This window comes from Syngnathus scovelli, chromosome 1 (genome assembly GCF_024217435.2).
Source record: "Syngnathus scovelli strain Florida chromosome 1, RoL_Ssco_1.2, whole genome shotgun sequence".
NCBI classification, from domain to species: Eukaryota; Metazoa; Chordata; class Actinopteri; order Syngnathiformes; family Syngnathidae; genus Syngnathus; species Syngnathus scovelli.
This window is the reverse complement of record NC_090847.1, coordinates 21,107,990-21,134,381: the sequence shown is the minus strand read 5'-3', so window position 1 is coordinate 21,134,381 and position 26,392 is coordinate 21,107,990. Positions and strand designations below refer to the sequence as shown.

The following is a 26,392-nucleotide window of genomic DNA, read 5'->3' as shown; positions in this document are numbered from 1 at the left end:
AGAGAAGGAGATGACGTGATATTTTTTTTTAATTTTGGTGGGTGAGGGATAACATTAAACATTTCAATTATTTCTATCAGGTTGCTTTTATATGTGCAGTGACGTGAGAAATAATATGAGAAGTATTAGATAACTAATCTAATCTTATATTTTGTACATCTCTGTTGTTTATGTAAATGAATGACCTTTTTTGTAGACAGTATCCAAACTGTGAAATGTTCTTATGCTTAAGCTTATTTTATTCAACTTTGCGTAGAAAGCCAAATTTAACACAATTATTTCAGTACTATTTTATTTTGAAGTGAACAATGCAGTATTTCAATAACATACTACCTCTATGGATATATACTACAATCTTTCATATAATATATATAGTACAGTATATTTACAGTAACTCTATTTGTCTGTCCTCTTCAGAACATTGATAAAAACATCTTTGGGTACTTCCACATTGCCAATACGCCTCATCTTCTTTTTGCCTTCTGCTTGTTTCTTCAGGAGCTTCATCTTGCGTGTTATGTCCCCACCATACTTGCAACAAAGAATTAATCATTTAATTAGTGCAAACATCATCACAAATGACACAGCATGAATAGAAAAATCAAATAATACTTACACATTTTGCGATGACATTTTTTCTGTACGCCTTTATTCTAAAAAAGCCACACATTGAGATGTTAATTTTCTAAAGGCATTTTTTCGCTTATATTTTCAATGATTCATGGTGTATAGTAAATAAAAAGCCTTTCACTTACGTCTCTCTTGCAATAATTTTACTTCCAATAGCTGCTTGTACAGCAATTTCAAACATTTGCCTTGGTATGGAATCCTTGAGTCGCTCACATATGGCTTTTCCTGTGCTGTATGCACGTGCTCTGGAAAGAAAAAAGAAAAAAAATATATATATATATATATATATAATTTTATTTTATATACACATAAATATATATATTTTAAAATATTTTTATGTAATGAGATGCAACTTGAGGTGTGACTCACAGAGCTAAGCTCTTCTGTAAAAAACCTACCTGTGCACAATTACAGTGAGCTCTTCCACTGGGCGCCCATTCAATAGAATGTCCATCTTGATCAGGTCAGCCACCTGGTAGCCTGCATTTTCATAATCAAAGCTATGAAGGACAAAAATCAAAATAATGTGTTCAATAACGTGGAGATTATAATAACACAATCAACAATCAAGTGCACACTGATATGTTTTTCTTTAATGATTGTTTAATTAATTCAGCGATTACAATGCCCATCCTTTAACCACATACTAGAAGGCAAAGTAAGTTTGGCAAACTTGCATTATTTTACCTGGCATATCCAGAAGACAGAGACTTGAGGAGATCGTAGAAATCCACAACAATTTCATTTAAAGGGAAAAGATACTTCATCATCACGCGATGGTCATCGACGTACACCATATTATTCTGGATGCCTCTGCGATTCTACATGAGTACAAACAACACCATTTTTTTTTCATTAGAAAGGGCAGAAACAATATTCAGTCACATGTCTAATAAGCAGAAGACATCTAAAGTAGGACAGAAAGAAATCTTACCAAGCATAGAGTCATAATCTTGCCAGTGTATGTGTCAGGTGCTAAAATGGTCCCCAGCACCATTGGTTCCAAATACTCCGACACGACCGATCTATCTGGAAACTGAGCTGGGTTCACCACTGTGATCTCTTCCTTGCCATGTTCCTGTAACAAGTTTACACGTGCGAGTTGAACAGCTCATTATCTTCAGTTCCAGTTTCTTTTGATTCCATCATACCCAAGAAGTACAATTTAAAAGTAAGGGTTGGAAATTCGATCTGGAACCAAGTCTTACCTTGATGAGTTTAGGTGACGACAGCACGGCCATATAAGGCACCGTTGGCGCTGTTATGATGACAGAAGCATTGTATTCCTGCTCCAGCCTCTGATTAAACACCTCCATATGAAGAAGTCCCAGGAAGCCCAGCCTGCGGATTCCCACTAGTGTTATACATAACATTCATTATACGAGACACTGAATTATTCACCCATTAACACTAAGACATGTCTGAATTGACATGATACAGAATTCAGTGCAGTGACCAACTCTTTAGTTAGGGATTGCATGACCAGTTTGGTACTGACCTCCAACCAGCTCCCAGGGCCATACTGCTGTCTCTCTGCACTGTGACACTGGAGTCGTTTAATGTCAGTCTGTCGATGGCGCTACGAAGGCCCGGGTATTCTGATTGGTCCACTGGATACATACCTAGAGAAAAAGTGATCCACAGCTACATTCAGACAGCTGGTTTTGTTGGTGTTGGTTAAACATCACAACCCGTTTTCTTAATTGTTATATATAACTTGGATTGTTTTGGGGGGTTTTCTTAGTACAATTGGTGACAATACCACATGAGGATATTTCTTACCAGCAAACACCATTGCTTTGGCTGGCTTAAAACCGGGTAGAGCTTCTACGGGCTGGCCCTGGTGGTAGAGGGTGTCCCCAATCTGCGCCTCTTTTACCTCCTTCATCCCGGCTACGAGGTAGCCTACCTGTCCGGCAAATCTGAGACACAAACGACCCCAATCTTCAAACAAAGCTCTCAAAAGTAACAATTCTCTGATTTATCTAGTCTTTCATGAAACACACTGATTTATCTTTTGTGTTTAATCAAAATAAGACCTTTGCAGACATCTGCTTTTATTTTGTAAATCAACGACCATCAATCCTTTTAGTGTGATGTTGTTTAGCTGATTTTTTAATCCGTAAACAATACCAAATAAACAAAAGTAATTGGTTCATAAACAGTAATTGGGGAAAAAAAGTTTACAAATGTTTATATATACTTTAATGGAAATAAAACTGTATCCAATTAATTGATAGAATGATCAATTCTAAAAATATTCAATAGCCCTAAACATAACCTCGTTTTCATTATCACAAACATTAAATCTGGATTATATAGTTATATGTTCAATTTGATTTAAAAAAACATTCCATATGGGCGTTTGTTATTCAGGGGTGAAGAATAACAGAAAAAAGTAAATAATGTTATGAAGATTAGGTAACCTTTCCCTTTTTGGATATCCTACAACCCATTCTGAGATCTCTATAATACACTGTCTGTGTTGGATTACTTCTCGGTATGACAATTCAAAAGCACATCACACTATTTGCTGGTCACATTTCTTTGATTAGTATGATCCTGGAGGAAAAAAAAAAGTGTCATGAGTCAAGTCAGAATGCATCTTACAGTTTCTGAGTTGGGTGCTCCTCTGGGCGAAGAAGTCCGAGCTCGTTGACCTCGTAGGCTTTGCCAAGATGCGCTGACACGATCTTGTCCCCTTTTTTGACGTGACCCGCAAACACAGCGATGTTAGCCACGACTCCTCTGTAGTGGTCAAAATTTGAATCAAAGACAAGAGCTTTGAATGGGTCATGAACAATTGCCGAAGGCCTGAGAGAACATGGGGGGAAAAATATTCAGTGAGTATGTGTCAACTTTGACTCATGTCTTGAACGACAGATTATTCTTACGGTGGAATTCTCTCTACAACCGCTTGGAGAACCTCTTCAACATTTGTACCCAGTTTAGCTGAAATCTGAAACAAGAGGAATTCATTAAAAAAAAAAAAACATTTTCATTCATGATGAAGCTGAAAAGCATTCCTCAACCTACCCGGATGCAGTCCTCACGAGGAATATCAAACACTTTTTCAATCTGTGACTCCACTCTCTCTGGATCCGCGTTTTTCAAATCAATCTGAAAGATAGTAGTTAGCATAGCATATCATAGCATGTATAAAATATGGTGTAAATATCATCATCATGTAAAAATCATTAAATAATGAAAATAACTGGGCTTTCTCCAGGCACTCTGGATTACTCACACATGCCAAAAACTACTTGAACATTTGAAATGTGACAAAACACTCTAAAAATATAAATCTCAGTCAGGCACAAATGCAATGCACTTTGACTGAATTGGGACTTGAAGGATGTTCCACTCAAATAAAAAAAACAACTTAATTACCTTGTTAATAACAGGGATGATTGAGAGCTGAGCTTCAAAAGCCAGGTAGAAGTTGGCCACTGTCTGCGCTTGAATGCCCTTGAACACCACATACATCGTCAATAGAATGCATCAGCATTTTCAGAAACAACCACACCGCGGCCGGCCGGCTCTTGTAACCTGATTGGCGTCGACAATCAGGAGGACGCCCTGACAGGCCGATATGGACTTCATAGCTGAAGTCAACGTGACCCTGTGGAGATGCATGTGAAATTACTCATCACTAGCAAAATAAATACATAAAAACTAGTAAATAGTAAATATACTAAAAAGTGGGTGAATTTGTCTCATCAGCAACTAGAAAAAATAAACTCCTAAAATTGGACATTTAATAATAGTGTTACAATGGCTAACAGCTTGAAAGATTTTTCTTTTTTTTTTCCAAGGAATTATAACAAAACAGTAGTCAAATAATAGCCCACTTACTGGCGTGTCGATGAGGTTTAGGAGGTACTGCTTGCCATGATGTGTGTAAAACAAAGAGGCAGTTTGGGCCTTCACGGTTATGCCCCTCTCTCGCTCCACCTGGAGTTTATCCAGCACTTGTTTGTTTTTGTCTGTTTTTGCTATGGCCCCTGGTAATGACAGCCATTATTTACAACTCACCTCAAATCATTTTAGGTCAAACCGAGATGAATGATTTATGGAAACTCATTGGACATTTCTAGGTCCAGCTAAACTACATAAAGAGCTCTAGTACCCGAGATAAAAATAGGTTATTTATATTGTTTGATTGGGACTTATAACAAGGTACTGCAGTGTCTTTTTAAATAGGATTTTTTTTTGTGTGCATGTGTGTAAATGGTTTAGTTGTCTGCATCAAACTGAAATCTTATTTACAAAGGTATTCCTAAGAGTAGAAGAATGTAATTAGATGAGTTTGTTTTCATCATAGCAAAAAAAAAAGTTTACACATTTCAAATTTAATATATATACAAAAAATATACAATAAATCAAATCTATTGATTGTTGGTACATTATCCAGCTGTTTTTACAAACATACCTGTCATTTCCAATAGTCTGTCAGCCAGTGTGCTCTTTCCATGGTCGATATGTGCAATGATGCAAAAATTCCTGATTCTATCCACAGGAAACTTGGATAGGTCAATGACTTCCTACACAACATAATAAAACAAAAATTTGGTCAATGCTTCTAAATAGAAAAGGTTTATGTTTACTTTCACAACTAGTCTTACTTTGTCATATTGAGTGCAGAGGTTAGAAAGCTGCAGCGTCAAATTTTTAGAAGGAATGGATAGTTTCTTCAGCCAGCAATGTCTTAGCACCGAATAACTCATACTATGGTTTGGCATTTTCCCTCTGCACATTTTCAACAGTAAAACACATCGAAACGGTAGCGTGGACGACAGAAGCATGATTAACATGCGTGAAATTTAACTATACACGACTGACAGGGTAGAATAAAACAATGCAATTAATGCTAATACCGCCTCATTGCTTAGCATTAATGGACAGAGGTTAGTATTGTAGAAATCCCGAGATTTTATATGCGCATAGTCCTAAAACAGTGCCGATCACGAAAGTCAAGGGCGCTGACATTTTTGGTTGTCGCAAAGGATTCTGGGAAATGTAGTTTATAGATGCATCTACCTTTGTTGTTTGCACTATACGTAGAAAAACACGATATCCTATCTACAGCATGCTAAATGCAAATAATACAGCCCAACAAATTTATTTTAATTAAACCCCCAAAAAATGTTGAACATTTTATTTTATAATAAGCACGTTCTTGTCGAACATCCGGAAATCCCGTCCACAGCCTGCCGATGAATAAAAACCGACGCCAGTTGCTATGGTAACAATCGTTCATTTGGCATAGCTCTTTTTTTTTTTTTTTACTTATACTTTGAGACATTTCAATGTTCATCTATCATAGCTTTTTTCTTTTACGAATACTTTGACAGATTTCAATGTGTGTGTAATGTGTTTTGACTAAGATTTATTGTTGCATTTTGATGTAATGACTAATCAATGGCCACTTATTTATCTTCACAATAGAATCCTTGTTCATCTATATTTGCCTTTCAATGATTTTTAATTGTAAATGCAATGAACCTGTGTATCTACTTTCAGTCATATTTTGAAATGTGAAATATGTGCCTTTGCTCAGTAAATGTTGTATAGGACCTTTTTTTTTCAACATCAAAACATCAACCAACATTAGTATTGCCTCCAAAGTCTCTTGCTAAAAATCCAAAAATAACAAGTAAATATATCATTTTACGGTGATATGTTTTATTAAAAACTGGGCGCAACGACCTTGTAAACAATCATTCTTATCTAAAATGTATAAGAATTTCAATAGGACGGCAAACAATAAGTCTGAAACGAAGGAATGTTGAGAGGGATAAGAAAGCAAGCCAGAGTGTTATGCCATGCAACATTTGATCCAAAAATCCAATAAAAAATAGACTGTTGTTGAGTGGGTAAAAAAAGGGAAAGCACAATATCTGGCTACTGATGAGGGGCGGAAGGTATTTCTCTTCACAAAACATTCTATCCTCTCTGAGTGTCAGAAAAAAATGTAACACAAACCACAATAGCACTGCCATATCCTCTCACATTACAACACTAGAAAGACTGTCATTTTTTTTTAAAATTCATCAGAATTTTTTTTTTTTTACTTTCAAACTAATGCAGGAATTAAAATATAAATAAAACTCAATGTAAGTAAACACATAATAAAAGTTTTATACTATATACGACAACAAGAATATTACAAATGAACTGTTTTGGTTTTGTTTCTCACCTTGCTACACAACCATTGTGAAATTGTATTTCCCCAAAAAAATCAAACGCTTGATTGAAAAACTGTCTAAAAAATAAAAGTTAACTGGTGATAGTCTGGTTAAGGTAACCTTGTTGACTTTCTATCAAAAAATGTCCACCCCACATCCTTTTATTTCTTATAGGCTACATGTGACAGCTGTAAATTCTGTTCTGTCTGATTTCCTTGCACCATTACTTCTCTTAGTGGTCATATATGGAAATGCATCTTAAGGCTTGTTTCGTGAACACATATCTCAGCTTTGTATAAATTGTAATTTTTAAACTTTACATTTTTGTCAGTCATTATTATAAAATGTGTAAATTTTAGCCAGGAACACAATGAATATGTTTACTTGTATGCTTTTTTAAAACATTATTATCGTTTTTAAATATTGATTAGAGCTCCATGCTGATGGTCACGGGTAATAAAACATTTATTCTGAAACAACACTATACAACTGTGTTTTTGCATTGGCTTGGACAAAACAAGTCAGGCCACTTTTGAAAACAGAAGACAGTCAAACGTAACAAAAACATAATCAGAAAATCTCTTTCACTCGGAAAAAAAAAATGACATAAGAAAATATCAAGAAAATGGTGTTGATTACATCCGAATTTAGAAGTGACTTTAAACCATCATATATGTTCGTGTTCACATTGATATTGTATGTACAGTGGTCACATACATAAACTGGAAACAGGAGATACACATTCTAATAGAAGTCATCACACAATGAAAAGGGAATATAAATAGACAGACATTTACAAAAGACAAGAGTTGTCAAAAGTGCTGCAGACAGTGTAGAAAATAGGCGGAGCTAGAGGATCACACTGCAATCCAGGACATCACTCTGCAAAAGTACGTACACACAGTTGCTGGAGGTATTTGGTTCTGAGGCCTCCTGACCAAAACTTATTGAAGCTGGCGTCTAAGTGGAGGGCACCATGTCCTTGATGACGGGTTCTCGGTTTAAGTAGGTGGCCCAGTAAACCAGGTTGAAGGAACCAAAGAGAACGGGAAACAAAATCCTTGACATCCTGTCAATTTTGCTAACGCTATTGAAAGTCTTCTTGCTGTCGGGGATCTTGCCATCTCCTCTGACCTTGTTGGATTCTAAAGCACCTCCTTTAGCAATGGTTGGAAGCGTGCTTGAATCCTTGGTAATGTTAGGTGCATAATTAGCCACTGCTACAGCATAGGCGTTGTTCTTCTTGATCACAGATGTCCTCTCTTTTTTCTGTTGAGAGAAAAAAGAACCAATTGAAATGTGTCGGAAATAAGCGCGCCAATATTTCAATTCTTGAATCGTGAATGAATCAGTGCGGGGTGTCGCGATAGCATGAACATGGAGACATCATTGTCAAAACTTTTTTCGTCTCATCACCTTGTCGGTCACAACACTCTTTCCATCCCAGGCCCAGCCACGCTTGGTGAAGTAATTGACTGTGGCAAACTCAATCAAAGCAGAGAAGACAAAAGCATAGCAAACAGCGATGAACCAGTCCATGGCGGTGGCGTATGCAACCTTGGGAAGGGAGTTGCGAGCACTTATACTCAGCGTTGTCATCGTGAGCACCGTGGTTACCCCTGAAAACACAAAGACAAAGTTAAGTTACAACCCTGACAAAACTATAGTCAGATTTGGTATTATATGGAGTGCACAGGTCTAGAGGGTCTCTCAAGGGTCAGTTCTTGGACCCCTTTTGTTCAGTCTGGGTCAAATGTTTCACAACGGCAACTATCACTATGCAGATAACACCCACCTATAATATTTATTAGAGTCTCCAAATGACAGCAGTTCAATTACCATGTTGCGTCACTAAAGCAAATTAACAAGTGGATGAAACAAAAATTCCTTCAGCTGAACCAAGACAAACCTGAGAATTGTTTTCGGCAATACAGAAAAGAGGGTTGTTGTTAGTAAACACTTGGCGTCACTGTTTTCTAAAAAGCATCTTGGGATGCTGATCGACTTGGACCTAACTTTCAGCAGTTGCAGCAAAATAGCTAGCTGAAAAACATATTCAGGCTAAAGGGTTTCATGATCCAAGCAGAAGAATCTCATCCATGCTTTTATCTGCAATCCACTTGATTATTACAATGAGTTCAAAGAAGCATTTGTCTATGTTTGATGAGCTCGAGAAATTGAAACATCAATCATTACACTTGTATCAATTAATGCCAACATTTCTCATATTTGCATTGATCTGCCTGCTGTTACGAACTATTAAAAAACAAGTCAGCTTCTACTTTTCTTTCTGGTCAACAGACTAAGCACAAAAGCCCAGATAATCATGAATATTCACTTCTCATTGACCCGGGAGGCCAATTTGTTATCTGAAAGGAGATCCTTATTTCCCATGTGGTTTCTTCCCTGAGTCAACCAGTCTTCGGTCACTCTTATTACTTCCACTTGGATTACAAACAAGTTCAGCTATATAGAAAAAGCAGCCAAGCATTTAAAGCACATCTCCTCTTTTCAAGTCCCCATTCTCCGTTGCTTCCAAACATTTTCCTTCAGCCTTGCGCTTACAAATAGTTTTCCAAAATTAAGATCACAGATGTATTGTAATAACCTGCTGAAATGATGATCCGATAACGATAAAAGAATGAGCATTAGAAGAATATAGTCAAAAAGTGATGCACACACTTACCAAATACAGTTCTTGCCGGCACTGATTCTCTATTCAGCCAAAAAGACACTTGGGAGAGGATGACGGTCATGATGCATGGGAGGTAGGTCTGGATGACAAAATAGCCAATCTTCCTCTTCAAATGGAAATGAGCGGTCATCACGGTGTATTCACCTGAGCAAAAGAGGAGGTCAATTTAAAACATTGCAATTTGCAACTCGGATGGGAATAGGAAAAATGTCTCAATAATATGACGAATAATAAATGGTTTGTATATATATTCTATATATGCAAAACATATCGAGAATCACTGTGCAAGTGCAAAGTGTGAGGCAGGCCTTGTGCATCGAGGCTCTATCTCAAAGCGAAGCCACGATTAGACATGAGAAGGAGATGTGTTACCCATGGCAACAGAAAAGAGAAACATAGCTCATTTATTGCCATCGGAAATGATGGCCTGGTTACATGAGACGAGAAGAAAGAGGTGGGAATGGGGAGCTGGTGTCAATTCCAGCAGTTAATTCCTAAAGATTTTTATTGTTATGTCTTTTTATTATTACTACAACTAGATGTTGAGTGCACTTGCAGTATCCCATGGAGCTACATACTATCTTGTGTGATTTAATTTGCATGCCGGCATCAATGCCTGTGTACTGGATCGGGGGGGCAATCAGGCATGTGTGTGTGTGTGTGTGGAAAGAATCAAGAGGATGTGTTGGATTTTTTCAGGAGAAGCCTGTGATCGCTTGTTGAGAGGGAATACAATAATTAGAGGATCTCACAAATGTTGGAGACACCATCTCGTGTTCACATCTCATTAATACAGGACACAGAGGTGCGCACCGCCCATTCTGAGCACACTATTACGGTTCATGTTAAAGATGTTTTTTGCTTTAAGTGGATTTTCTCACGATGGCCTTCACGGTGCCGAATGATGTCCTTGTGAACAGTTGGGTCAAAAAAAAAAACAAATTCGGATGCGGTGAGTGACCTGATCCACTATTTGGGTCAATTCGACCCAATTCTCTCAAAATAAGTGAGTCATTTTGGACATACAAACCCTGAAGGTTTGGTCAAATTGACCCAAGTAGGAGAACGGCCCCTTTTTGCCCATCTGTTTTTTTAGAGATACACAAATACCATCTTTGGTGCCACTGTGACTCATCTGACAGAAAAAGACCACTTGTCAACAGAACAGCTTCCCTGACCTCATTCTTTACCTTGATGCCACAGATTTGCAGTCATTCCCCATGGGTTACACCAGAAAGCCAATCTTGAGAAACGAAGCGACGGAAAGAACAAGTAACCTAAACTAAAACAACCAGAGCTTTTCCCCAAAGATCCATCTTGAGCCCTACGCCATTTCCATTTGCAATGAGTGTTACCATGGCAACCGAGCCTCAGAAGGAATGTGGGTACCTTCGCATCAACGCGGTATAAACCCACATACACAATTGCTAACTCCCCTGGCAACACTTTTGGCAACAAGCTTCTCACAGCAATGACAGCCTCTGTCATCTGAGCAAATGTTTGGTGGTTGTGCTATGACCACAAGTGCTAACCTGAATCTGTGCCCTCGTTCTGCCTTCCAAGGTCTAAACCACTGATTGGTTCACTTGAAATACTATAAATTTGTTTTGTTTGGTGCCGTGAGATTGTTTGGATAGAATATATGTGCCTTGGCCCACTAAAGGTTGGAAAACACTGCCCTAGATCATCCACACCAACCACTCCCACCAGGAGAAAACACGGTTTCCCCGTTCGTGGGGGAAGTGTTTCGCTATTGTTAGTCAAAGCGTGTCTGTGCTCTCTCCTTGCACGTAATATAACTCCATAAAAGCAATTTCATTTGGACAAGCCTTTATTATCGACAATTGCCACAACCATTAACAAAGAGAGCATGGCTTTCATCTTCACAAGCTATTTAGTCTCAGTTGTCTTGGAATTTTTCATTTATGTCTGCCAGAATGTTACTAACAGACAAGTGAAATAATCGACAGTTATTCTCACACCGAGTCTTCGTGGAATCATTTAGACCAGCTCAGAATCATTAGAGGTTCGAGCAGGACTGTGATCTCTGATATTTGTGGCGTCCAAAGCCAATTAACTCATTCACTGACAGCCCAGTTGAAAATTGATCTTTGACACCTATAGCCATCATTGGCAGTAAATGAATTAGTTACTGCCTTCTTGTTGTAAGTAACTGGTCACTGGCGGAGCTAGGATTTATTTTGCCTGGGGGATATCTCAGCGGGTCTGGAAAACTTCTCCAACCCAAAGTTTATTATTGGGCACAAACAAACAGAAATATGCTCTTCTTAGAATTTATTTTCCCATTTAGTAGTACCGTATTTTCCGCACCGGATTATAAGGCGCACCTTCAATGAATGGCCCATTTTAAAACTTTGTCCATATATAAGGCGCACCGGATTATAAGGCGCACCTTCAATGAATGGCCTATTTTAAAACTTTGTCCATATATAAGATATATACATTTGGTCCGCTGGCCGGACTTTGGACACGCCTGCTGTACTGGCTCAGCATTGGTCCATACAAGGCGCACCTGATTATAAGGCGCACTGCCGGCTTTTGAGAAAATTTGAGGTTTTTAGGTGCGCCTTATAGTGCAGAAAATACGGTAATTCAATTTAACATGTCTGCAGTTTACGAAATTATTATTTTTTCCCCCCTTAAATTGTAATATTTATATTCATTTGCTCTTCTCTTTTCAAGTGTCAGAAAATCATGAATAAACATCAATAAGACCAAGAAACTTACACAACTCACATCCTTCTTTCTATTATTCACACCCTGAAATGCCAAGGTCCCTGTTAGCTGCACAAAACAGTGCGGATTAAATGACAAGATTCCTTCCAGCTCGCTTCAGACGTGTGTTGTGTATGTAAAGCATGCAGCTGCACCCAAGTGTACAACATACAAGTGCTTTAAAGTAACAAGTAGAACATGAATGAGTTGTGAAATTGTACAAATTTTGCAAACGTGTGAGGCTGTGTTCACATGTTTGTGCAAGATGTCCATCCCAGTGACGCCCGAGAGCACATTTGCTCGTACCAAATGACCTACTTTGCAAATACGCTACATTAAGCCCTGACACACCACTAATGAATGATTCATTTAAAGTCAGCCAATCAGATAATGTGGAGCGACTAGTTCAACCAAAGAAACACTCGCAGTCGGGCATTTTCCTCCTATGAAGACATCATACACCACTTATCCTTGATAGAAGCGTTTAGTTCATGAAAGGAGAGTCGTGGAGAGCGAAATGGATGCTGGAATTCCCTTGATACTGAAAGGAAGTCACTGGGGGAATAAGAATTGAAACCGTTAAGAAAGGGAGGAGACGGACAGGATTTAATTTCAAATCGTGAAAACAACTTGTAGTCATTCCGTGACCTGTGCGGACAGTAAGTCGAAAAGACTGGACGACCAGATGGCATTCTTTTCTTTGTCATAATCAACAACCTATTTGTAAGATTTTTTTTCAACAATTAATCTGACTTTTATTAAAAAAAAGAAAAAGTTTTCCATTTTCCTCCCTAAATTCAAAACTACAGTAGGAGACCATTCCAATTGTGACAAATATAATTCGATCATTGGTTCAATCAGAAAACAGGCAAAAAATGTTGATTATTGTTTTCCAAATTAAATGTTGATGTTTGTAAAAGTTTATTTTAGATTCAAAACACATAACGTAGGTTTGGTTTTATGAGGCACTACATTAATTGAAGAACATTTACAATTGATGGCCTGAAATTTGGAAGAGTTGGACAAATTTAAACAAATTATGGTCTATAAATCACTTGATCAAAAATAGTTATGGAATTAATTTGACAATTGATTAGTTATCAATGAATCATTGCACCTTTATAAGTTAATGCAGAGCAGCAATTCATTTGCAAAATGAATGCATAGACTTTTCTCAAAACAAGTACCTTGAGTGTTATGTGCCATTGCTTGAATATTTTGTGTTGTGAGCCAAAATCTTAGCTCCAACTACAGTTGAAATAAATTGAACGTAAGAATCCACTGTTGCTAATCAAATTAGTCATATTTTACAGGTACTAACTACAGTGTCTAGTTGTGTGTTTAATGATAAATCTGCAGTTATTATCATTGCATGTGATAAACGCATTCACCAACCCTTCCTTGAACATCAAGATCATTTCCATGAATAAAAACTGAGAAGCCTACTCCGCAGACAGTGACGCAAGACAAAGCCTATGAGGAGAAACTCCAAATAAATGAATGAGACACACACATCTGAGCCTTGATTCACATTTGCAGGCTGACAACTGGTTGAAAAGATGAAAGCAGCAGTGATCTCCCAGCACTGATGACTCTCCCTTGGTGTCATGCTGTTTGCGCAACCAAATAATACTGCTAAAATTAGATCAATGCTGTCTTGAGAGTCACACACACTTTTCAGATCTCTCATCTGTTCCAGAGCCTTCTTTACGAAAACAAACAGCTGAGAATAAATTGATCACGTACAGAAATGAAATTAATTTAAATCAATTGAGTTTTCTCTTCTTTTTTTTTCCAGTAGGCTATGGTTCAAACATTTTATCACTGTGGAGTCATTCATGTGCAATTCAGGCATCTACACATGCAGCTTGTTTGATAGTACCACAATTGAACCACAATATTAACTTTCTGTCAATGTCGCTTGATTCAAACCTCAGTTTATGTGCACGCCAAGTTGTTTTACCTCTCATTAGGAATTTTCGCAGCTAGAATTGGACAATAAAATCATTGATAGGCACAGCAGCCATCATTTACGGTTCCGCGAGCATCCCTTTCTATTGCAACAGGCAAATATATTTCCTATGTTTTTGTCCAGAGCTGCAGCAACATCATTCATCTGTTTTTATGGCTATAGCATTTATTTATTTCCTCCAACTCCCTTGAGCACACCAAACACGCGCAGAAAGACACAGTAAATAGTCTGCCCATTTTCATTCTCCATGGGGAGCTTTGTTAAAGTGGAAAGGCTTGTAGGAGCTGTAGCACACCTGTCATGCTGCTTTTGGGTTTCCGGTCCTCGCTAAATGCAAATTAATGCTACAGTGGTGCCTCCGGATATGAGTTCATTTCTTTCTAAGACCATGTTTGTATAATATCTGAAATCATCTTTTCTACTGAAATGGTTAGAAATGCCATTAACCCCCCCCCCACACACACACACACACACACACACGCAAAATACTTAATAAAAATGATTATAATGTAAAGTATTTGAGCATACCAGTAGGTGGTACTGAGCAAATGACGACACAAAATGTAGACACAAATGTAAATTTACTTCTGCTACTACTTCTACTCAGTAATTTTTCATAGAGGATAAAGAATATATGCCTGTTAGTATTGCTATATAATTTGGGTTGTTCAATTGTCTGTGTTCAAATAGGTTTTGCTTAAAGAACTACAACTACTACAGATGCTAACTGTTAGCAAGTCAGTGGTATTTTCCATTATAGCATTAAGCTAGGAAGGGCCGTTTGATCGTTTGATTGAAATGTATTTGAAGGTTAGTTTGACGGTAAATTTGAATTAAGACTGGTATTAAACAGGTGGAAGCAACTATTTTTTTAAGGAAATGTTCATTAGATGCAAAACTACTGGCTATTGTAAAGTGAGTTAAATTGGGTTTATTGACACCATACAGGTCTTGTATGACAAGTTTGCGTTCGTCGAATGATTGAATTCCAATCAATTTAATAAAAAATATCGATCTTACTTTTTTCCAAGTACAAACAGTAACGGCAAAAGACTTTGGTCACAAGCTATACCTGCCAAAGGCAACATAGAGTTCAACAAGACAAGCACAAAGCCACAGTTTGTTATTCCCAATGAAACTGTTTGGAGGTGGGGTATGATGTTTTGTTCCTGCGGCCCTTGCAGTTCAGGCGAATGAAGACCCAATAAATAAGCGCCCACATTGATGTTTAACCACAGTGGTGAAGGACTATTTACTCGAACGTGAAGAATAGTGTGAAATGAAGAAGTCCAAACAGTAAACTGCCTCGTCTGAGTTTGAGCTTACCTGTACTTGATTTAATAGTTTCCTGGCCCGCCGTTTGTCCAAGTAAGTCATACTGATTCAGACGCGAGCTTTCTCCTTCCACTACTACGGAATCAGAGGCATTTAGAGTCCAAGCGTAAGTCACTTCCGAGATTGTGTAGGCGTCTAAAGAAAAACACAACACACACCTCTGTTTGAAAGGATGCATACAATTGAACCAAAATAAGCAAAGCACAATAAAACCTTCAATCTTTGTCGTGCTCCTTCAATATATTCATTATCATTTCATGAAATTGTATGTGTTATGTGTCAGGAATTTCATAGCTATTATTCTTTGCCATGGTTATCAGTGATCAATTTGCAATGGCTGCTTAGTTCCATATAACTGTGGACAACAAAAATACCTTAAGAAGGACGGAAGACAGCAAAAACTCAGCAACAACACCAAAATTATTATTAGCATTACTCACAGCTGCCAAATTTAAGCGGACAGGAGTGAAAGTCCATTGGGAAATCCTCCAGATGCATCGGGCACTCTGCATGCACGGTTAACCTGCATTAGATTCACAGAAAAATACACTTGAAAAATGCATTCGAAATATCACCTTTCAAACCCATTGAAGAAATTAATTCATTGAATGACAAATATTATCAGCATTATTATAGCTCACAAACATTCTGGGCCTTACAGACACAAACGAGCTAAGTATTCAAGTACCTGCTTCACAGTGGTGATCTATGACCCTGGCCAACTTTACACTATCCGCAAGTAGAGATCTGCTTGCAGTTCCTGATGAACATACTTTGCGTGCTTTGATTTTCTAAATGGACTCCAGTGAGTCTATTTCTTCTTCCGTAATGTCAAAACTGATTTTGAAATGAGTGACCTGCTTTTAATGGACAAAAAGTAAGTCAACTGTGTTCACTCTCACAATGGCGCAAATGACCCTTTGAATTGCCAGTCTACAAAATACCACAAAAAGAAATTTCCACCCACGTGCACAGTTAAACTTTGTGCTGGTCTTGCACTGGGCATAAACATACGGCCCTTTGTGTTGAGTGAAGTGCGCGTTTGAATATCTGCTTGTATATATTACTTTGTTACCTTTGTTAAATAAAGTTACCCTGGACCACGAGGTAAGGAATTCCAATTTTGTACTAACTACCAATAGGCTGAATTAAATTAGCTAACAATGTCAACAACAAGGAGTTGTATAACCTAAACCGGTTGTAATTTTGCAGCATTCAAATTGCACTTGAGCATTTTTTATTGGGAGTCAAATTATTCCAAACTTTGGACATTCTGCCTTTTCTCCAATAACAGTCCATGTGGAAAAATAATCACTACAAAATCCCGCAATACAGTCTAGGGAAAGATCTGAGATGGGCATATGCAAAAAAAAAAAAAAAAAAAAAAAAAACTAGAATGACTGTGGCAAAACAGTATATGCTTGACTAAAACTGTGTCCTTTAAAATGTTTCCGCGTCCTCGTGAAAATCTGCTGAACTCAATCTGTATTCAAATGCAGTCTACGCGTCGAAAAAAAAAAAAGGGCTTTTAGAATTATTGACTACAACATAAAACTCCCACCACGGTGAGAGCAAATCTTTCCTAAGATGATTAATCACAGCATATTGATTCAAACTGTATCGCAGTCAGATGAGTTTGTTTGACGTAAATTACCTCATTGTGTACAACAACGTCCCGTCATCTTTGATCCTCAGCAATTTATTGGGCATGGTCATGTTATGAGCCACAGACTTCTTCCCATTGTGGAAGAAAGTGTCGGGGGTCCAGATTTTACTCGCCATCAGGTTGTTGAGAGGCAATATATTCATTGGTCCATGAAATTTTAATCTCTCATCCTTCCAGGCTTGCCTGAAGAAAACATCGATGGTGTATTCCTGAGGGAAGAGAAAATGTCATCAGTCCAACTGTTACTGTTTGTGTGTATAGCGAACACAACAGACTCCCGAGCTTGGTTGAAAAATGTGAACTAAAACACATTGCACTCTGCTGTCGTTTCTTATCGCTCTCCACCTGACACATTAAACCTGAGAACCGGGTGACTTTTCCGATTCGACGGTATTTGAGAGGTGAAGCCTGCGCTTGTGTTCCTCACAACTCCCAGCCTGGGCGTTTTTCCCAAGATGGCTTTGAGGCAGGGAAGAACCCCTTGACCCATAATTCTCTGTTGTCAAAAGAAGCCACACATACCAGCGCAGAAAGCCCTGCACGATGAATTGTGTGTTAAAGTGTGTGTTTACCTGATTCACACATAGCCAGTGGAAAAAAACGACAAACCCCTATTGAGTTTTTTTTTTTTTTTTTTACTGAAAGTCACACCAGATTGGTGAAATCCTCCAATGAAACATACATATGGAAATATTGAATCCCAGGATTTGAAATGATCATGATGGTGGTCCAGGTCAATGTACAGTAATTTCCAACCAATGTACCACAGCACATTAGAGAAAATGATCAATTTTCACTCCCCAAAAATGTGCTCATCAGTCAATGCCAGTGACCTGTAGAGACAGGCAGATTTTTTTTCGCTAGATGGCAGAAAGTACAATTAACACGAGTATCCATCAGACTTGGCGGAAACAGGTCTGTCAAATTGAGTGAGTATAAGTCTTGTGCTGACACGCAAATCAGGCGCAGATGCGCTGTCGACACAAATAGAGACCCCCCCCCCCCCCCCCCCGTGTGATCAAGATCATCATTGTGTCACTATAAATACAAAACACAAATATTTGAGTCCTTTTTTTGTGTGTGTGAAGCAACGTGCTTCTCCTAATGGCTCAGTATAGGTCAGGTAAGAGTGTAATAAAAAGTGTAATTGTTGTGAGGGGCAGCAACAGAAGAAAAATGACTCAATCATTTAGGCTGGAAACAAATCTTTCGCAAGATTAATCACCCTTTTTAAATTAAACAGTGCCTTTTGGTTTTTGAAAGCCTCATGCATCACGTTGGCGCCAAACACTATTGTCCTTAACATCAAACTCATTTTGAGACTATTATCCATCCATCCATCCATTATTTGAACCGCTTTATCCTCACGAGAATCGCGGGTGTGCAGCAGTGTGCGGGCGGTAGGCGGGGGACACCCTGAACTGGTCACCAGCCAATCACAGGGCACAAATAGACAAAAAATCTAATTTTAAAAAAACAGGAAGTTGAATGAATTAATAATGAGTGTCCAGACAATTGTTGTTGTTTTTTTTGTAATGGAAAAACAATTCCTAAATTCATGGACAGATTAAGCCAGTCAGATGTTGGTGGTAATCAAAATGTTATGTTTATTTTTATTAAGAGGATTTTTATCATTTCTCCTCAACATGATTGATTCCTTATGTGAGACCTGCTAGTCACGACTTTGCCTGTTTGTGTGCGCGCGAGAGTGAGTTCTCATTTCCATTTCATTCAGAGAGGAGAGAACTGAACAGCCGCATTTTTGCCGTTCAATCAACGGATCAATCACTTGGAAAATGGGTCCTCAACAAAGGCAGGGGACATATACGATATGAGGTGGAGTGGGTCGCATGTCTCAGAATGATAAGCGGGGAAACCCCGGATAAACAAAGGACTGGGGGGAATAACAAGAGGAGTTTCAATAATTCATAAGATGATTACTGTCACATGAATAGACGTCGTGCTTAGAGAGGAACACAAGTCCCGCTTTAGTTCTGTAGCGAATGGTGTGTGCACCGCCAAAATAATGATGTATTAAAGGAGGCTTAAACAAGGAGGATTAAATATTAAAAAATACGTATATCTGCCCTCACCATGTCTGTGTCTGAAACAGGTCCAAAACTGGTGACGAAGATGTCCGTCTTCACCTCAGTGACCCTGTCTGGAAGGCACAGCATAGTTTGATGTTCAATAAAGCAGCAAAGAAGCACAATTTAAACTACACTGAGCAATTTTCTTTTAAACAAATGTTATTTTTAACCCAGAACTTTTAAAGATACAACACAAGAGCATCCCCAAAATGTAAACATGCTTAATTCTACTCGTATGGAAATTGTAAATCTGCCAAATTTCTTTTCCGTCTCCTCTCTCTGATAAACCATTCAAAGGGTCAAGTAAAAAAAATATTTACAATAATATGTTCTACACGGCCCCAATAGTCTTAATGGTAGTCTAATTAATATTGCATTTGTGGTATATGAATTACTCATCAGAATCCACTCATTTTCTTCATTTCCGGGGGCGGCCATTTTGCCACTTGCTGTCGACTGAAAATGACATCATAGTTGCTCATAGTTGGGGGGGCGGGAATCAACAGATTCAATCAACAGATTTTTTTCCCCCCGATTATTTCTGTAATGCTTGAACATCATTTTCTTTGTCTTATGTTTTGTTGATGGAATCTGAAAGTGACATTCAGCATAACAGAAGGTGGCTATATTAACCCCTGGACATCAACCTCCCAATGTTGCTCTCCTGCATCAGTTCTGCAACATCAAGTCCATTTGCGACTTCCACACGCTGTCTCTTTCAATAATTACTGAAGCTGGAGCTCACGGGCTCGGTCAATTTAAAAAGCTTTCCTTTCCCTTTTACCCAAACACTCATAATCTAAAGACATCATTAGTCCAAGCTAAAGTGCTCCGATGCATTGTAAGGCTGGCACTCACCCCCATTGCTCCATTAAGAAATATTACGGGCTGGCTTTCTCATTTAAAAAGTATGCGAATCAAAAGGAACAGCAGGCCATCAAGTGCATCGAGTTTACTTTGACAAAATGCAAGTTACATTTATGTATGTAGACTTCTGTGTTATGAATCGAGTTCATATAAAAGATGTCATATTTTGAGGACCCACCACATGGGCCCTCCATTAGTGTTACTTAGGAAATATCATAGGCATCAAAAGGTTGTCCGCTGATTTATTTTTTATTTTTTTTGATGGTCTGTATTTCAGACTGAATGTGAAGTTTCATCAATTACTCCCCCCCCCATACACACACACACACAACTTGCCCTCTTTAGGGTAGTGGATGACCTGAAGCTAATCCCAACTGACTTTTTATTTAGGAACCATTTTTACGTAGCTTTTTATGCAATATCTTTGAATTAAGCAAAGTGTTAATGTTCCAATCATGCATAATGTCAGTGATCATATTAAATACAGTATATTTCAAAGGAATGAAACCTTTGTAGTCATTTTCTTCTGTAGGTCATGATGGCGGTAATTGGAGAACTAAGTAAATTTTAGGATGGAACTGTATAAAATATATCACTGAGGAAAACAATGATTTAGTTTAATGATCATGACAGAGACTGTAAAGGGAGCACACCTTTGGTTTGTATCGCTTGTTTCAAAATTTGTTGCAGTTCAAAGCACAGAATTTTCAGCTTTGAAAATAACCATCGGAAATTAGATCACACCAAGCCTCCAGACTCAATGAATTTGATCGTATTTAAAATAAAATACTGCATAATCGATTGTTCTTCATCGAGCCATTGTTATAAATTAGGCTAGTTGAAGTGAGGTAGAGAGAAGCTGACTAGATTGAGGGGGTTGTGCAGTGGAGCTGCTATTATGCTCCCTTTGGTCCTTCTGGATGAAAAGACATCATCCTTGCGTATTTTGTTGAATTGAAGTCTACATTTCTGTGCACAACAAACACGTAGAGAGACGACACAAAACCAACAGTGCCTTCTTGTTGCAGCAAACTTGGGACAGCACAGGCTCCCTGGAGTGAAATGTTTTACCCAGAGTGCATTTAATGCCTGAGGATGACAGTGAGGTTATTTATATGAACACGAGGACAATACCTAAAGTTCATTTCTTTGGCGAGGAAAGCCAAACACGCTTGCCGTAAAATCCTCGTCCCTTGTTACAGACTGGTTTGCTGAACCGTGTTTAATTGGTCGGATGAAACGCGCCTCAGTCCTGGCGCTTTCCAAATGTCGGAGAATCCATCTTACACATTATTTGTATTCATCCAAATAAAATGCAGAAAGTAACACCTTTCACAATTTCCACATTGCTTATTTATACAGGTCACAAGATTAAGAATAGCTGTGTGAAATTCAATTGTAATTCACACCTTATGTGGGCGAACTGCATAGCACCTCAGTGACAAGCGTAAGTCTCATATTGATTTGGAATATTTTTATGATTTAGGATTATCAGCACCAGAGGCGGGTTACTGGGGGCACACAATTTTTGTCTTCCCTTTGATTTGCCCTTTGCTCACTTCAAGACAGATAGACTGAATGCTGCTTTTGTTAGTTTTCCAATAACAAAGTTCTAAGACAATTCTGTTTGCTAGCCGCTTCTATGGCTGATACTGAATAAATATAATTTAAACATTCACTCCTGTGGACTCATATGATTATCTATAGTAGTCAGTGTGGGGGGTTTCATGGAAATGTAAAGCCCATACCCGCAGGATGGTTAAGCATGGAAGACAAGGTCAAGTCATATTAGCATTAAATTGCATGAAGATACTTCCCATTCCTGGAAGAGACATGTAATGTGGGCGTGCAGCAAAGACACCACTTAAAAGGCCCATTTAGGACGTCAGTACTAATTTCTTTACCATATTTTGCACTGTGAACTTTTTTTGTGTAGGTTTGATTTGGGCTCACAGAGAACAAAACAGCGTGACTATAAACCGAGTTCAGCTCACAGTCTCATCGCAAATAATGTGCAGTGTTATTTCATGCGTTCTGCAGCCACAGGAACCAGACGCTACGTCTCAAAGGTGTCATGCACATTTGAACGCAACAGACAAGTGGGAAATATTTTTATGATTTGCACTTTAACAACAGTTTTTGCTTTCAACCTGATGTGTTGATACTTTATTGGCTTGGAGTGAAATGAAGAGCCATGTGTGCAGTTACACTCACACTTGACTTATGAAACAGGAAAAAAAATTTCCTCTCCCTTGAAACTTCCCAGTTGCCTCAAGGGGCAAACATGAGTTGGTCTTGAAAACCTCTGCCCTAGATTTCGCTCTTCTACCTTTATGATTAAGTCCAAGTGTGGAACGGTTTGACTCATATACGTTGTTTCGTGAAGCGTAATTGTCAACCCACAGATGAGATAGAAACATATATCACATGTAGATATTCACAGATACACACGTACGGTTATTTTGTACGTAAAATGGTGCATCAACATTTGGGGCACTACTATATATATTTACAATTTAAAAAAAAAAAAAACACACTAACAGCACTTGTGACTGAGGAGCAGCAGTGCACAACACTGCCAGACCAACGAAGATCTGCTCCCCATATGGCTTCTCCGGGTTGATGGCCTCAGGAATTTGAATTTCAAATGGACCTAAATCCTGAGGGAGGTCCTCGGCTTTGGGGTGAGGGGCCAGTCGGAAATGAGACGCCAATCATACAAGGTGATGGAAGAGGCGAGGACGGAGAGGCACGCCCGGGAAGTACCGTTTTTCCTCATTTATTCAAATTTACAGCCGTTTGCTTCCTCTGCAAAATTACATTTTAAGCCGTCACCACGGGGGAAATATTTGGTGTCATAAATGTTGCCTTTTTGAAAATATGACTAGAAGAATCATTCCATTTAAAATGCACCATTTTGCTCAAACTGCTCCTCTAAAAATACATAATTTAGTAAGATGCGTACTTGTACATAAAAAGACTCATTATACAGTTAAAAAAAACTTTTTTTCTACGTTTGATCGTCAAATGGGTCTTTTTTTCTAGGAAACAATGTGTTATATAATCTCAATGTTATGTTACTGTGTGTTTAACTCACTATGGGCGGGAGGGGTTAACGTCAAAGGTTATCTGTGCAACAAATGCTAATGTTAAACCAAGTGTGTTCAAATGAAGCCGTTCACTAGCTTTGTGAATATTTAGTAAAGGGAAATATGCAATGGAATATTGGCAAAGGTAGCAAATTGAAATCAAATGTACTATTTTCTTACCTCCTAGACCAGGGCGAAGACGGTTATCATAGCCATCGAGCAGGCTGTCAAGGATGCGTGTGAATAGGGTGATGTTGGTTTTGAAGGCATCAGAAGTGGTGTCTGCCTTTACCGATCTGGTCAACAGACACATGACAACAACATGACACGCTAGAGGAGCTTTCATGAACATGATTGGTTTTGAAGAGTAGCTGCAACTCCCAATCCCCCCCCCCCAAAGAGTTGATTCAGGAAACAAAATGTGCTTGTTCCTTTCTCATTACAAGGCAGAAAACATTTATTAGCCGTCTAATACAAATTTCATTCAGTCATTGTGAATGAAGTCACCAAAGGTACTTTAGTACATTATAGCTGAACATAATCAACAACTTTGTCAGCTCAGGAAAAAGCAGCCTCGGGTCAGTAATATTTCTCTCATAAGGACAGAAAAGAATATGGAACATTTATTTGAATATCTAAATAATTTATTTGACTATTTTTCCCTCAAATCTATTATATATTGTGAGAATGCTGAATGAAAATGTCAACATATACATATATGTATATATATAATGATGTTAAAAGATACTCAATGATGTGGAATGATATTGGTGAAGAACTTGCAATATGAAAAGTGTGGAATGATATGAAATCATATCGAATGATATTGAACGTGCCACTGGGAATGAATGGAGATATTTTGGAGTGAATGTGGAATTGTGAGGAAACTGTGAACACGTCCAGCATCCACACAATAAATGCAACATGAAAATAATGTAATACAAATAATGTAAGCTATGATGAATTGTTCATTTCCAACAAGTCAATAATCCAACCCATCTGTTTTATCAGCACCATGCCTCCAGGTTATAGCCAGACTGAGAGCACAGAAGGCGTAAACCAGTTATTATCAAATGGTGGCCCGCGGGCTGAACCCTCCGAACTGTCCAATTCACGACTGAATTTCATAATTTTGATTTCAAAGAGAAAATATCACACTAAAGCAGATGAAAACAATTGAGACTGAGGCTAAATTTCCGACAGAAATGGATAAAGCAATAAACATCATTCAATATCCATGCTGTCCGGTGAAATTATGGCCCTCTGACAAATATAGTTGGTGACCCCTGGCGTAAATTGTCTCCTTGGTGCGCAATATGTGCGTCTAAGGATTACTGAAAGGCAGAAGGTCCCTCAGACATCTTCTAGGTGTCTCCCTTTCACAAAAGCTTAAAAAAATGAAGAAAAGAAAGAAAGAAAGACTCACCTGGTTATCCACAAAGCCATGAGCGGCAGGCAGGAGAGGAGCAGAGGCGCGCTCTTGCCGCTCCACATTGCTGCTTCAACACCGACACAAGGAGGACGCCCACCGCAACGACAACCAGTGAATAGAAAACATAACATCACAGCATTGCATCGAGGAAATAATAAAACCCCACGAGTGGGAAAAATAAAGAGACGATCCGGGCGGGGGGGGGGGGGGGGGGTGATTGGCGGTAATTGGTATTCAGTGACACGTCCCACGCACCCACGCACTGCTATTGCCACAAAATACCAGCTCCACGATTTTATGCGGTGCCACCAAATAGATAACAATGATGATCAATTTTCAAATAGAATACCCGTGATGGAAACAGAGCAGAAAAAGAAAGCATCACCCTTTCCCCCGCGCCTTTGCCGTGACAATGGTTGTACGTGATTCTTTTGTGTCAAAGCGCGCTCACCTCAAGTGCACAAAGTACCCACGGCAGCTGCAATCGTCGACGGTGGAAAAAAAAAAAAAAGGAAAAAGTTAAAGCCAATTCACAGCTTTGAATGGATGGAAGCGATGAATGGATGGAAATGTGTCACGAGAATCACATCTCAATCCCAGTCAGCTGGAATGCACCGGCTTCCATCGTGGCTTAAATGAAGCAATTAGATGATAGAAATGCGTTGGGTACAAAAAAAAAATGGAAGCGACTAAAATAAAATAAAATAAAAATAAATCAAAGCAAGCAGTGAGAAGCTCTTGCTTTCAAAGGGTCTTGTGCATTTTCATCTTGTGGTCTCGATGTGATTCGTGATTAGCAAGAAGCACATTGAGCCCCCCCACCACACGCATACACACACTCCAAAAGGCTAAGGAGGACACTTACTGGGTCCTAGAGGTAGTTCCAGCTCCAAGAGCCTTTATTGGAATGCGCGCATGTTAATTGATGTAGTTTCCGCCCCAGCTGCCTGCAGTCAATATGATAACATATTGATTATGCAAATTTGGTCTTTTTCTGAACTTTGCTTGGAGGAAAGCAATGTTTCCAAATGGGATTTTCTGGCTTTAGTTTGAGCGGAAATGCGGTGACGTTTGGACTGCTTACGGTTGCTGAACCAGAAAATCAACCATAGTGGGGGGAAAAAAACATGGAGAGAAAACTGTTGTTATACGGTGAGTTACTGTCTTTGTCCAGCAGAGGACAGTCAGTATGCGTGTGCACAGAATATAAGACAAAACAACTTCTTTGGTGTTTTGGTGATACTGACATTAAAGCGTATACGCAAAGAGATCATAATATTAGGCGCACCATGAGATTCTAAATTTGCCTTTACAGAGATTTGATCAAGCTTGGTTATTGCAGTCAACAGAAATTTATTTATTTATTTATTTATTTATTTATTTATTTATTTATTTATTTATTTATTTATTTCACCCAATGTTGGCTACTTTTGCCCCATTAGTCTTCATTTAACCAAAATTGCTCACTTTTGGAATATAGGAGCAAGCATTATATTTAGAAGTTCCCAAGTTCTCAGGCGTGCCAGTGACTACACTGTGCTGACTATATTTATTTTCATTGTTTACTATGATGGATGTAGTTTGCAACGGTGTCTAGGGGCACCGTGTTATAATGGTTTGTAATATGTTGGCCCTCTCTGCTGAAACACAATATTTTTGATTGGATCAATAGACACAGAGTCAAAACCCACA

General features: G+C 38.5%; 2 protein-coding genes across 4 annotated transcripts; both read right to left on the bottom strand.

Moving 5' to 3' along the window:
* Nucleotides 1-275: 275 nt before the first annotated feature.
* On the bottom strand, nt 276-5,566 carry guf1 (GTP binding elongation factor GUF1). The gene is given in 18 exon segments (XM_049743812.1): nt 276-531; nt 617-653; nt 756-875; nt 1,029-1,130; nt 1,318-1,451; nt 1,565-1,708; nt 1,839-1,971; nt 2,129-2,252; nt 2,413-2,552; nt 3,241-3,444; nt 3,525-3,589; nt 3,667-3,750; nt 4,021-4,098; nt 4,180-4,228; nt 4,230-4,252; nt 4,486-4,634; nt 5,063-5,174; nt 5,256-5,566. Coding segments are annotated over 18 exon segments (2,022 nt in total). The 5' UTR covers nt 5,445-5,566; the 3' UTR covers nt 276-396.
* Nucleotides 5,567-7,265: 1,699 nt separating this feature from the next.
* LOC125982994 (gamma-aminobutyric acid receptor subunit alpha-2) lies at nt 7,266-25,562 on the bottom strand. 3 transcript variants are annotated; one of them, XM_049743825.2, is made up of 10 exons: nt 25,152-25,562; nt 24,695-24,767; nt 23,449-23,564; nt 19,316-19,383; nt 17,211-17,431; nt 15,997-16,079; nt 15,548-15,691; nt 9,505-9,657; nt 8,235-8,437; nt 7,266-8,087 (listed from the first exon to the last, which is right to left on the bottom strand). In XM_049743825.2, exons 2-10 carry the CDS (start codon nt 24,760-24,762, stop codon nt 7,779-7,781), a joined length of 1,365 nt encoding a protein of 454 aa, XP_049599782.1. In that variant the 5' UTR covers nt 24,763-24,767; nt 25,152-25,562; the 3' UTR covers nt 7,266-7,778. The 3 variants fall into 3 exon arrangements, with proteins under 3 accessions (XP_049599782.1, XP_049599776.1, XP_049599770.1); XM_049743819.2 differs by having other exon boundaries at nt 24,695-24,764; XM_049743813.2 differs by lacking the exon at nt 25,152-25,562 and having other exon boundaries at nt 24,695-24,868.
* Between the last annotated feature and the right edge of the window lie 830 nt (nt 25,563-26,392).